At 62.7% G+C, this 12,258-nt stretch overlaps 1 protein-coding gene across 1 annotated transcript in view; it reads right to left on the bottom strand.

Moving 5' to 3' along the window:
• The window catches only part of COL18A1 (collagen type XVIII alpha 1 chain), a 36,189-nt gene that overhangs the window by 16,764 nt on the left and 7,167 nt on the right, over positions 1 to 12,258 (bottom strand). The window contains 7 exon segments of the mRNA XM_040986611.1: positions 176 to 202; positions 448 to 615; positions 1,001 to 1,077; positions 4,630 to 4,756; positions 4,997 to 5,056; positions 6,687 to 6,773; positions 10,778 to 11,322. Coding sequence (XP_040842545.1) covers positions 176 to 202; positions 448 to 615; positions 1,001 to 1,077; positions 4,630 to 4,756; positions 4,997 to 5,056; positions 6,687 to 6,773; positions 10,778 to 11,322 — 1,091 coding nt within the window.

Genomic DNA, 12,258 nt, shown 5'->3' with positions numbered 1-12,258 from the left:
CCCGGGAGGCACCTCCAAGGTGCGCCTGCCCCCACGATCCCTGCCCGGCCCGGCTCCACATGCCCTGTCATTCTCCCTAGCTCCTGCCTCAGCCCCTTTGCCAAGCAGCTGCATGCTCTGCCGTCTTGGGGCGCAAAGCCAGGGCCTGTGCACACCTCGCGAGTAGCAAACTTACAGGCTTCCCGTCTTCGCCGGGGTCGCCCTGGAAAAGTGCAAGAACAGCTTCAGTGATGGTGGTCAGCCTTGCCCCTGAACCACATCAGGGGACGCAGCTGCCCAGCAGGCCCACCTACACAGCAGAGCCCCCAGACAGCACCTTCGTGAGGGTCTCTGCTGCACCAGGTAGTGCACCCCGCCTCCACCAGCTCCCGCCACATTCTGGGTCCCCACCCCGATGCCATCCCCCTCACAGAGCCCCAACTTCCAGACATGGAGACAAGCACTCACCGGCTCGCCGTCCTTCCCTGGCAGCCCTGGTGGCCCAGGAGGCCCCTGTGCCCCCGGGACAGGCAGCCCATCAGAGTTCCGGGCCGCTGGGCCTGCAGGACCCTGAGGGCCAGCCGGGCCAGGCGGACCCTGAGCTCCTGGCTCCCCCTTCTGTCCCTTCAGGCCTCCCTGGAGACGGGGACAAAAGGCAAGGGTGAAGAGACCCACATGTGTGCCCCTATGTGTACCTGGGATGGCCCACACGTGTGCCCCTTTGTACACCTGGGATGGCCCGCCTGTGTGCTCCTGTGTGCTTCTGGGATGGTTCACACATGTGCCCCTTTGTACACCTGGGAAGGTCCACATGTGTGCCCCTGGGTACCCCGAATTCCTGCTCAGGCTATGTCATCAACAATGTGTACAGTGGCCAGGACGGTGGACACACAGTGACCAGGCCACAGTGCCATGAGCCAGGAAAGAAGTGGGCAGGGCACACAGCAAAGGGACTCATTAGGGCTTCCCTGAGTGGAGCACAAACACTACGGCTCCCTGTGTGTCACGGATGGGGCCTCACCTTCTCCAGGTGGCCTGCAGGGCTCCGGACACCCCCATCCCGCGTGGACACCAGGTCTGAGGCAGGACGTGTGTGTGCTGTGGAGAGGCAGGGGCGTCGCTGTTAGCCCAAGGGTCCTGCAGGCCCTGCCCGGGCGCTGCTGTCCAACCCAGCTGCACCTGGTGCCCAACACACCCTACTGGTGCCCTGGGGTCGGGGAGTCACAGCTGTTGTTCAGGACAGATGAGGGGAAAGGTGACAACTGGTGGTGACAGCCACACACCACGTCTCACGGTTGGTGCACGCCACACACCACCACATATAACACATCGTCTAAGGTGTATACCACACACCACGTCACAGTGTGGTGCACGCCAGGCCCACCACAGGCAGCATGTCACACTTCCCTCACTCAGCACATTCACATCCCACACACCCATGCGTGACACGCCACTTACACGCAGACACGTGCTATCACACACACCACACATCCTCTCGTTCACACAGCTGACAACATATCACACATACACACGTATTGGCACCTCTCCCCGAACACTGGTACGTCCCGGAAGCTAGAGGTCATTGGCAATCTGAGGTCCCCCTGGTGACCGCGCTCTGCCCTGAGCATGACCTGGCCACACCCCCGGCACCTGTGCTGGGCCCATGGCGTCCTGGGGCCTTCTCTCCAGGAGCACAGATGGGTGAGAGGTGACCAGGGCTGTGTGGTGCTGGCTTCTGCCTCTGATGGACCAAGAGGTGAGTGGTCAGTGGCCAGCGCCAGCAGTAGGATCAGGGCCTCCCCCTCTGTCTGTGGTGAGAGCTCACAGCAAGAGGCCCACACGTGGACAGGCCTGACGTGGACAAGCCCGCATGTGGACAGGCCCACACGTGGACAGGCCACACGTGGACAAGCCCGCATGTGGACAGGCCGCATGTGGACAGGCCGCACGTGGACAGGCCCGCACGTGGACAGGCCACACGTGGACAAGCCCGCATGTGGACAGGCCCACACATGGACAGGCCGCACGTGGACAGGCCACACGTGGACAGGCCCGCACGTGGACAGGCCTGACGTGGACAAGCCCGCATGTGGACAGGCCACACGTGGACAGGCCGCACGTGGACAGGCCTGACGTGGACAAGCCCGCATGTGGACAGGCCCACACATGGACAGGCCGCACGTGGACAGGCCGGTGCAGGGCGAGCGCAGGATGGGCCTCGGCTCACTCGGCCTACGCACGGGCAGTGGGAACATGGTTTTGGCTTGAGTGGATGTCTAGACTCGAGACACTCCCCCCTTGGTTTTGGCGTATGCCTTGATCCCCTTCTGTTCTGATAGCGCCCAAGATCCCTGTGGACCCAGACAGTTGGCAGGAAGCCCGAGACGCTCTGGGCACTTCCCTCCAACTCAACCTCTTCCAGTAACTTGGTCCCCTCCTGCCCTGCCCACCCTGACCCCTGCCCATCTGGTGATAAACTTGTGATGGTTTTGTAGTAAACAACGCCAGGATGCAAGTGGGTTACACAAGTTGTGGTGGGCTGGCTATACAGTGCCACCTGGCACAGTACGTGACGTTTGTACCACCTGGCTAGGCTGATGTAACGGAAGCTGATATCCAACAGAAATGCTGTTACTGCCCTGAGGCTTGCTCCCCTGGATCCTCCGACACAACCTGGTGCCTGGCTGTATAAACGGACAAGTTCGCCATCACTGTCTTCAGTACGTCTCCGTTGAGCACGCCATTGCTGCATCCTGTTACCTGGAGTGTGGCCTGGCCACAGACGCCCCACAGCAGGGGCCACGGCCAAGGCCACAGGTGGACCGATGCTGGCCTACAGGAGTGGTGGACGTCTGACCTCTGCTGCTTTGCCCATAGCCACGTCTGGGCCAGGGACCTGAGAGCAGTGGGACAACCTGTCTCAGGGCATTTGGACACCCACTGCACCTTCAGCAGTGAGACCTGTGGGAGGCGACCTGGGAGAGTATGACCTATGACCTGTACTTCTGAGGGGTGTACCGGGACAACATGACCTGTGACATTTGAGGGGTGACCTGGGATAATCTGAGCTATGCCTGGGGACAGTGCGACCTGTGACAGGTGACCTGGGGACAGTGTGACCTATAAGGAGTGTCCTGGGAGACAGTGTGACCTGTCAAGGATGACCTGGGGACAGTGTGACCTGTGAGGGGTGACCTGGGGACAGTGTGACCTGGGACAGTGAGACCTGCGAGGGGTACCCTGGTTCTGGGCTCCGTAATTTCCTCTTCTACCCTCTAATTCCCTTGAGGCCTTGCTATGTCCACCCCTCTGGAGACCTGAACACGCCCCGTTCCTGTACGCAGCACAGAGCCCTCTGGTCCCGGGGTCACTGTCCCCCCAGGTTTGGCTATCAGGCAGCAGTGCCTGCAGCCACACCATGTGTGAGTCACACCTTGGCCACCAGGGGGCAGCCAGGCTCTGTGCAAGGGACAGGCCCGCAAAACTGGCTCTTCAGGGAAATCGGCCACCCGCAACCCTGGCCACGCTGGAGGCCACAGAAGCATGGACAAGGGTGCCAGTAAGAGGCAAGTGGAAGACGGACCTATCTCGGCCACCATACCAAGTCAGGGTTCCATGAGGGGACACACATGGCACCAAGGTGCATGAGCACCCGCACACACGGCATGTAGTGGACACACACATATGGCACCCAGGGAGTCCTCACACAGAGTCCCCAGGGGACACACACGGCACACAGCTGACACACACACACACACACACACACACCCTCCCCAGCCGCCTGCTGCCCAGTCCCTGTGCAAAGCCCCTCCCCAGAGGCGGCCTGCAGTCCCAGGTCCCACTGGCCCTTGGAGCGAGTGGGGGCCCACCCCATCCAGAAGGTGCAGGGGGACGGGGGCATGAGGGGGCACTGTGTCAGCAGCCACCCCACCTTCACCCCTGCAGACCCAGGCCACCACAAACACAACACGCATAGACCACACATGTGCAAACCACACGGAGCAGACATAAGCTCATTCCCACAACACACATAACATACACCACAAACGTGCACACCGCATGGAGCAGACATGGAGCTCACTCCCAGCACACATGTGACACACACACCACACCTGCATAGCACACGGAGCACAGACATGGAGCTCACTCCCAGCACACGCGTGACACTCACCTGCATATCACACGGAGCAGATATGGAGCTCACTCCCAGCACACACGTGGCACACACACCCAGCACACCACACAGAGCAGACAGAGCTCACTCCCAGCACACAAGTGGCACACACCTGCATATCACACGGAGCAGACATGGAGCTCACTCCCAGCACACACGTGGCACACACCTGCATATCACATGGATCACACGGAGCTCATGTCCAGCACACGCATGACACACACCTGCATATCACACGGAGCACAGACATGGAGCTCACTCCCAGCACACACGTGGCACACACCTGCATATCACATGGAGCACACGGAGCTCATGTCCAGCACACGCATGACACACACCCAGCACACCACACGGAGCAGACATGGAGCTCACGCCCAGCACACACACATACCACATACGGCAGGTGCTATATACTTACATGCCATGTGCACACCCATACATACCAGATTCTGCGAGGACACACAGAAGAGTGTTACCTCCTAATGTGGCCACCGTAGTTGCCTCAGTTTCTTCAGTTCTGGAATCTTCTATGGTGCTGTCTTCAGCCAAGGGAGGAGAAGTGACCGGTGGTGGCTGTGGTGGGCTGGGCTTCCGGGACGTGCCCTGCAGGAGCAGGCGCATGAGGGTTCATCTGGCAGAGGGCCCCTTGGGTGGGGTGGCCTGGGCTGCAAGCTGTAGTCTCCCTGGGCAGCTGGCGAAGTCCCCCAGCTCTGTGGCCCGAGGCCTGCTGAGGGCCAGCGCGGGCTCCGTTCTGGGAGCACCACAGAGAGCAGGCCTGAGACACTGGAGGGATGGGAGGAGAGCCTGGTGTGGGCACGGCTGGGGGTGAGGGCAGCCACTCACTGTGTCCTCCCTGCGCAGCTCTCGATTCTCTTCAAGTCCACTGCCAAAGTCCCCAGAGGCCTGGAGGGTCAGAGGCAAGGAGGGTGAGCACAGCCTGGCCCCAGTGGGGTCCGAGCACCCTCAGGCTGTGACCTCACTGTGTTCCCAGCATTCTCAAGAGAGACCCGGGGTGCTCCCTCCCCACATTAGCTTGGGCCCCCCAGAGTCTGGCAGCTGTGGCCATAGAGAGTACGGACAGCACACCTGGGATGTCTGCCTGGACAGGAGGCCCCACACCCACATGCTCCTGGCAGGGCACATGGACCTACAACTGCTGCAGCCTAGGGCTGGAGGCAGCTGCCGCGGCAGGAAACTCACCCCTGGTCAGCAGGTGGGGACTGGGCATGGTCAGCACGTGGGGACTGGCCCTGGTCAGCACGTGGGGACTGGGCATGGTCAGCACGTGGGGACTGGGCATGGTCAGCACGTGGGGACTGGCCCTGGTCAGCACGTGGGGACTGGCCCTGGTCAGCACGTGGGGACTGGGCATGGTCAGCACGTGGGGACTGGCCCTGGTCAGCACGTGGGGACTGGGCATGGTCAGCACGTGGGGACTGGCCCTGGTCAGCATGTGGGGACTGGGCATGGTCAGCACGTGGGGACTGGGCATGGTCAGCATGTGGGGACTGGGCATGGTCAGCACGTGGGGACTGGCCCTGGTCAGCACGTGGGGACTGGGCATGGTCAGCATGTGGGGACTGGCCCTGGTCAGCACGTGGGGACTGGCCCTGGTCAGCACGTGGGGACTGGGCATGGTCAGCACGTGGGGACTGGCCCTGGTCAGCATGTGGGGACTGGCCCTGGTCAGCACGTGGGGACTGGCCCTGGTCAGCACGTGGGGACTGGGCATGGTCAGCACGTGGGGACTGGCCCTGGTCAGCACGTGGGGACTGGGCATGGTCAGCACGTGGGGACTGGCCCTGGTCAGCACGTGGGGACTGGGCATGGTCAGCACGTGGGGACTGGGCATGGTCAGCACGTGGGGACTGGCCCTGGTCAGCACGTGGGGACTGGGCATGGTCAGCATGTGGGGACTGGGCATGGTCAGCATGTGGGGACTGGGCATGGTCAGCACGTGGGGACTGGCCCTGGTCAGCATGTGGGGACTGGGCATGGTCAGCACGTGGGGACTGGCCCTGGTCAGCATGTGGGGACTGGGCATGGTCAGCACGTGGGAACTGGCCCTGGTCAGCACGTGGGGACTGGGCATGGTCAGCACATGGGGACTGGGCATGGTCAGCACATGGGGACTGGGCATGGTCAGCACGTGGGAACTGGGCATGGTCAGCATGTGGGGACTGGGCATGGTCAGCACGTGGGGACTGGGCATGGTCAGCACATGGGGACTGGCCCTGGTCAGCACGTGGGGACTGGGCATGGTCAGTATGTGAGGAGTAGGCCTGGTCTTCACACAGGGACTGGCCCGGTCTGTATGCAGGCACTGGGCTGGAACTGCTCATGGCGAAGCCTTATCCAGCGCAAGGCCAGCCCAGCTCTGCCTTCAGTCACCGCACAGCAACTAATAACTAAGCAGCACCCATGCCCATGTGCCCCGAGCCCTGGCAGCCCTTGGGGGAGTTAGTGTGGGTGGGGAGCAAGGCTGCTGGGCTCTGAGCACCAGGGCACAGCCTCACCACAAGCCATCACTCACCCCGCCATCATCATCGTCTTCCTCGTCCAGGCAGTGCTGGGGGCTCAGCTGGGGGTCCCCACGCACACTCAACTCGGCAATGCTCCCCTAAACAGAGGACAGAGGTCAGCGCAGATCCAGAGTGGCCCAGCCCAACCCAGCCCAGCCCTACCCTGCCCAGCCACTGAGCCCTGCCCTGCCCTGCCCACCCTAGCTCCAGCCCTGCCCACCCTAGCCCCAGCCCAGCCCAGCCCAGCCCAGCCCAGCCCAGCCCTACAGGGGAAATGGGGCTCATGGCACCAGGTGATGCCTCTCCCAACATTGAGTGCGACAGGTGTCCAGTCCGGGGGACAACAGGGGTGCCACATGTTCCCAGTCTGCCTCTCACCAGCCCTACTGCCTAGCCAAGGTCCCCCCTGAGAATTCTGGGTGACAGTTCAGACCCCGCAAAGTCAGGCTTTCCAGGAGGGCCAGGATGGTCCCCTTGAGTGGCTCCTGCACACCTAGCGGGGGCACATGGCAGAGGCCGTACAGAAGCCCCTGCCTGCCTCCCATGGCCCTCCCGGTGCCGCCCATGGGGGACACGCTCTGGGGACAGGCAGCTGTGCAGAAGCCACACGGTTCCCTGCAAATATTTGCTGGACTTGAAACCCAAAACCATGAAATCCAGAGCGCTGGGTGGGAGATCAGAGCGTCCCACAGGCAAACACGGCGCGCTTGCATCACATCCCGGGTGAGTGAGCAGACAGGGTGCACGCCCTCATCGAACGCCAGACCCGCTGGCACACAGCACTCGGCCCCGTGACATACCACAGCTGCCGTGGTAAGGTTCCCCAGGTGAGGGCTGCCTGCAGGACAGTATGAACTGCAGCAGCCAGGCGGCAGGGCCGTCCCTCATCCTCTGGACCCTGCCGCCACTGTCCACTGCTAACTGCTGTGTGCTGGCTTCTCCTCAGGGTCCTACCACCCCCAGGCTCCCTGACTCCATAAAAATGGCTCAGTGAGCCAGGCTAACTAAGGTCAGAACTGTGGGTGTCCCAGGCTCCCTGGTCAGCCGTGGGGCCTGGCAGGGCTGGACATACACGGCTTCTTCCATGGTGCCACCCTGAGGTCTCAGCACACTCACCACTGGCCCATGGTGGTATGCCCATGGTGGTGTGCCCATGGCGGTGTTCCCATGGTGGTGTGCCCATGGCGACGTGCCCATGGCGGTGTGCCCATGGCGGTGTGCCCATGGTGGTGTGCCCATGGTGACCTGCCCATGGTGGTGTGCCCATGGTGGCGTGCCCATGGTGGTGTGCCCATGGTGACCTGCCCATGGTGACCTGCCCATGGTGGTGTGCCCATGTGGCATGCCCATGGCAGTGTGTCCATGGTGGTGTGCCCATGGTGGCGTGCCCATGGCGGTGTGCCCATGGTGCCACGCTGAAGAAAATTCACATCCACAGCTGCCTGTGCTGGCACAGACCAGTTACAGCGGCCTACAGCTCTCAAGCTCCGTGTGGCCTGGGGGCCAAAGGACGCTAGTGGAACATTTAGACAAACAAGACGGCTGACATCAACCAAAGAGATCAAAGCCAGAGTGAGGGACAAGTTCCCAAGATAAAGAGCAGTGAGCAAACAAGGGCTGGGGACCCCTTCCTGTGCAGGGAGAGCAGGAGCCACCAGGCACAGTGGGTGATGGGCACAGCGGGTGCCAGGAAACACGGGGCACGGTGGGTGACAGGAGACACAGGGAATGGTGGGTGATGGGCACGGCGGGTGCCAGGAGACACGGGGCACAGTGGGTGATGAGCATGGTGGGTGACAGAAAACATGGGGCACAGTGGGTGCCAGGAGACATGGGGCACAGTGGGTGATGGGCACGGTGGGTGACAGAAAACATGGGGCACAGTGGGTGCCAGGAGACATGGGGCACAGTGGGTGATGGGCACGGTGGGTGACAGGAGACACGGGGCACAGTGGGTGATGGGCACGGTGGGTACCAGGAAACACGGGGCACAGTGGGTGCCAGGAGACACAGGGCATGGCAGGTGCCAGGAGACATGGGGCACAGTGGGTGACAGGAGACATGGGGTACATATTCAGGTGCAGGCCCTGCTGGGCACACGGCTTGGGCCGGGGAAGGGATCAATGTGAGAATGGTACTGCCTGGTCCTGAAGGGAACCACGGGTGCCTGGGTGGCCGGGCTGTGTGTAGTGTGGCCGGGAGCCTCACTGAGGCACGCCATGTAGTGCCCACAGTGCCTCCAGTGCCCGCAGTGCTGGGCCTGGCTCTGCAAACTTCAGAGCTTACACACAGCCCAGGGCCTTCCTGAGAGGGTCACCGGGGCCGAACACCTCCCCACCTCTCTTCTGCTCTCCAGTGTCTGCTCCTCCCAGCTGGGGACGCACAGAGAGAGCTGAAGTGCCTGGGGTCTCGGAACACAAGCTGCAGTCGAGGGACCTGCAACCTTGCTGGGATGCCTGGCGCCCTGCATGTGTCCACAGGCCACTTAGCAATACAACACCCCCACATCCAGGGGACAGTGGACAAGCTGTGACTAGACTGACGACACAGAAGCCCAAGGCTTGTCCTGTGCATATGTAAAGAGAATCTACGAATCAACAAGACAGTTCAGTCCATCCTAGAAACAGAAAAACCAACACTACAAGAGAAAATGCAAACCCTGCCCCAGGCTGGTGCCCTGCCCACATGGCACCACAGTGCCCACGCATGCACACTGACCCCAGGCTGGCGCCCTGCCCACATGGCACCACAGTGCCCACGCATGCACACTGACCCCAGGCAGGCGCCCTGCCCACATGGCACCACAGCACCCATGCATGCACACTGACCCCAGGCTGGTGCCCTGCCCACATGGCACCACAGCGCCCATGCATGCACACTGACCCCAGGCTGGTGCCTTGCCCACATGGCACCACAGTGCCCATGCACACACCGACCCCAGGCGCCCTGCCCACATGGCACCACAGGGCCCACGCACACACTGACCCCAGGTGCCCTGCCCACATGGCACCACAGGGCCCACGCACACACTGACCCCAGGTGCCCTGCCCACATGGTACCACAGGGCCCACGCACACACTGACCCCAGGTGCCCTGCCCACATGGCACCACAGCGCTCACACATGCACACTGACCCCAGGCGCCCTGCCCACATGGCACCACAGCGCCCACACATGCACACTGACCCCAGGTGCCCTGCCCACATGGCACCACAGCGCTCACACATGCACACTGACCCCAGGCGCCCTGCCCACATGGCACCACAGCGCCCACACATGCACACTGACCCCAGGCGCCCTGCCCACATGGCACCACAGCGCCCACACATGCACACTGACCCCAGGTGCCCTGCCCACATGGCACCACAGCGCTCACACATGCACACTGACCCCAGGCGCCCTGCCCACATGGCACCACAGCGCCCACACATGCACACTGACCCCAGGTGCCCTGCCCACATGGCACCACAGCGCCCACACATGCACACTGACCCCAGGCGCCCTGCCCACATGGCACCACAGGGCCCACGCATGCACACTGACCCCAGGTGCCACTCCATCACGGATGTGCTCCCTTCCACAAATGTCTAAATCCCTCCCCCCAGATGGCAAGACAGGGATGCCGTCTCCTTCCGGCTCACTGTGCAGACTGGGAGAACACAGGGAAGCCCAGGGCTCTTGACCCCTGGGGGTTAAACACTCAGCCAAGGACGGGAGGTCAGCATCAGGGCCAGCATGCGGCTCAGCTTCAAACAAACGGCCTCTGTGTGACAATAATTAACTCTGTCCCGAGGTCGCAGCCCGGGCGCCCACAGGGACCCAGCGCCAGAATCCACACCAGTGAGTCAGCGCCAGCCGAGGGCACCCACGCGGCCTTGTCCCTGCTCAGGGTCCTGGCCACCTCCCCAGAGGCAGAAGGCCACGGCAGAAGGGGTCGGGTCACTCAGTGTGGCGGGGGCTCCCAATTCTGTGGTCATCACCCCCTTTGGCCTGTCCACCAGGGTCCACACAGAGGGGGGCTCCTGGCCCTGACAGGCGTTGACCACAGGAGCCACGGAAGCAGGTGCTCCCTTCTGTTCCCGCCACTCCCGCACAGAGCTTACCTGGAACCTGTCAGGGTCAGCTCCTCCGGCCTGAGCCACAAAGAGGCCTGAGCCCGGCTCCAGCGGCAGGCTCTGGGCCGAGCGTGAGAAGGGCACCCTCTGGAACTCCTCACAGTTCACATAGAGTGCCACGTGGCCAGCATCCACGCTCAGCGCGAAGCGCAGCCACTGACCCACGAAGGCGGGCAGGCGGAAGCTGGCGGCCGTGCGGGTCGGGCTGGTGCCTGGCTCCGTGTAGAGCAGCGAGATGAGCTGGTGGTCGTCTTGCACCTCCGAGACCTTCACGCCCAGCCTGACCACGGCCTGCGCCGGGTCCGTGATGGCGAACAGCACCCCTGCCTGTGCCGTGGCTGGCCGGATGCGGAACAGCAGCGAGAAGTCCCGGAAAAACGGGCTGGGGAAGTGGTAGTGGGCCGCCTGGCCACTGTTGGCGTCCGGCCCGAAGACGTAGGCCAGCCCGACGTCGGGGTCCTCGACCTCGGTGACTTGCTGGGGCGGGGGCTCCCCAAGCAGTTGCAGCAGCCCCACTTCATCGCCGGAGCCCTCTGCAAGAGGAAAGGACTGGTGAGGGCCGTGTGTCTAAGACCACACATGGCAGCCCTCCCCCTCACCCCTCAGACGCACTGGCCCCGACGACATCTGCATGCATGCCACGGGCTGGCGCTCGGGTACAGCGGGTAAAGCCCCTGCCTGCCAACACCAGCCTCTAACACACCACCCAGTCCTGCTGCTCCGCTGTGACCAGCTCCCTGCTGATGGTCTGGGGGAGCAGTGCAGGGCACCCCACTGCCCAGGCCCCTGCATCTACGTGGCGGACCCAAAGTCCCAGTTCCTTCCAGCTGATGAAAGATCTCTTCTCCCCACCCCACAACCTGTTAACTGTCTTTGCAATAAATACAGCTCAAGAAGTAACAAAACTGCCTGCCAGGGACCTAGCAAACACGGGCCCTTCCCACCCTCCAGGGACTCACTGGCCACTGTGCAGTCCTCTGGGACCCCACCATGTGTGGTGGCTGGGGCAGGGAGTGTTCCCCCCGAGAGCATGGGACCCCCATCTGCCCCGCTCCAGCCGCTGGCATTACCTGAAACAAGCCTTGCTGTGTGTGTGTGGGGGGGGGGGGGACGAGCCAGATGCCCCCCGCACAACACGGCTCCAGACACTACCCCCTCCAGCTGCAAACATCTCTCCCTGAGCTCCATTTGCCTCCCCGGCTCCACACGCACCCTCACTCCCCTGGAATTCTATGCATGGGAACTGGCCCTGCACAGAACCAGCAGACAAAATGGAACCACAATCCAGACACCCCACAGGCCTTGCAGTTCCCCTGAAGGGCACCCCAAGTCATCCCCGGGCTGCGGAAGGAAGCCCACATCCAGGAGTGGGGCGCTCGCATCTCAGGGGCCTCAGAGCAAGAATTGAGGGATGTTTCTGGGAGGTTGTGGTGAGGTAAACGTACCTATGCCTGGAGTGTGTGTGAACA

The sequence above is a fragment of the Ochotona curzoniae genome, unplaced genomic scaffold (genome assembly GCF_017591425.1).
Source record: "Ochotona curzoniae isolate NIBS_2020 unplaced genomic scaffold, NIBS_Ocur_1.0 contig_4516, whole genome shotgun sequence".
NCBI classification, from domain to species: Eukaryota; Metazoa; Chordata; class Mammalia; order Lagomorpha; family Ochotonidae; genus Ochotona; species Ochotona curzoniae.
This window is presented reverse-complemented; position numbering and strand designations above follow the sequence as displayed.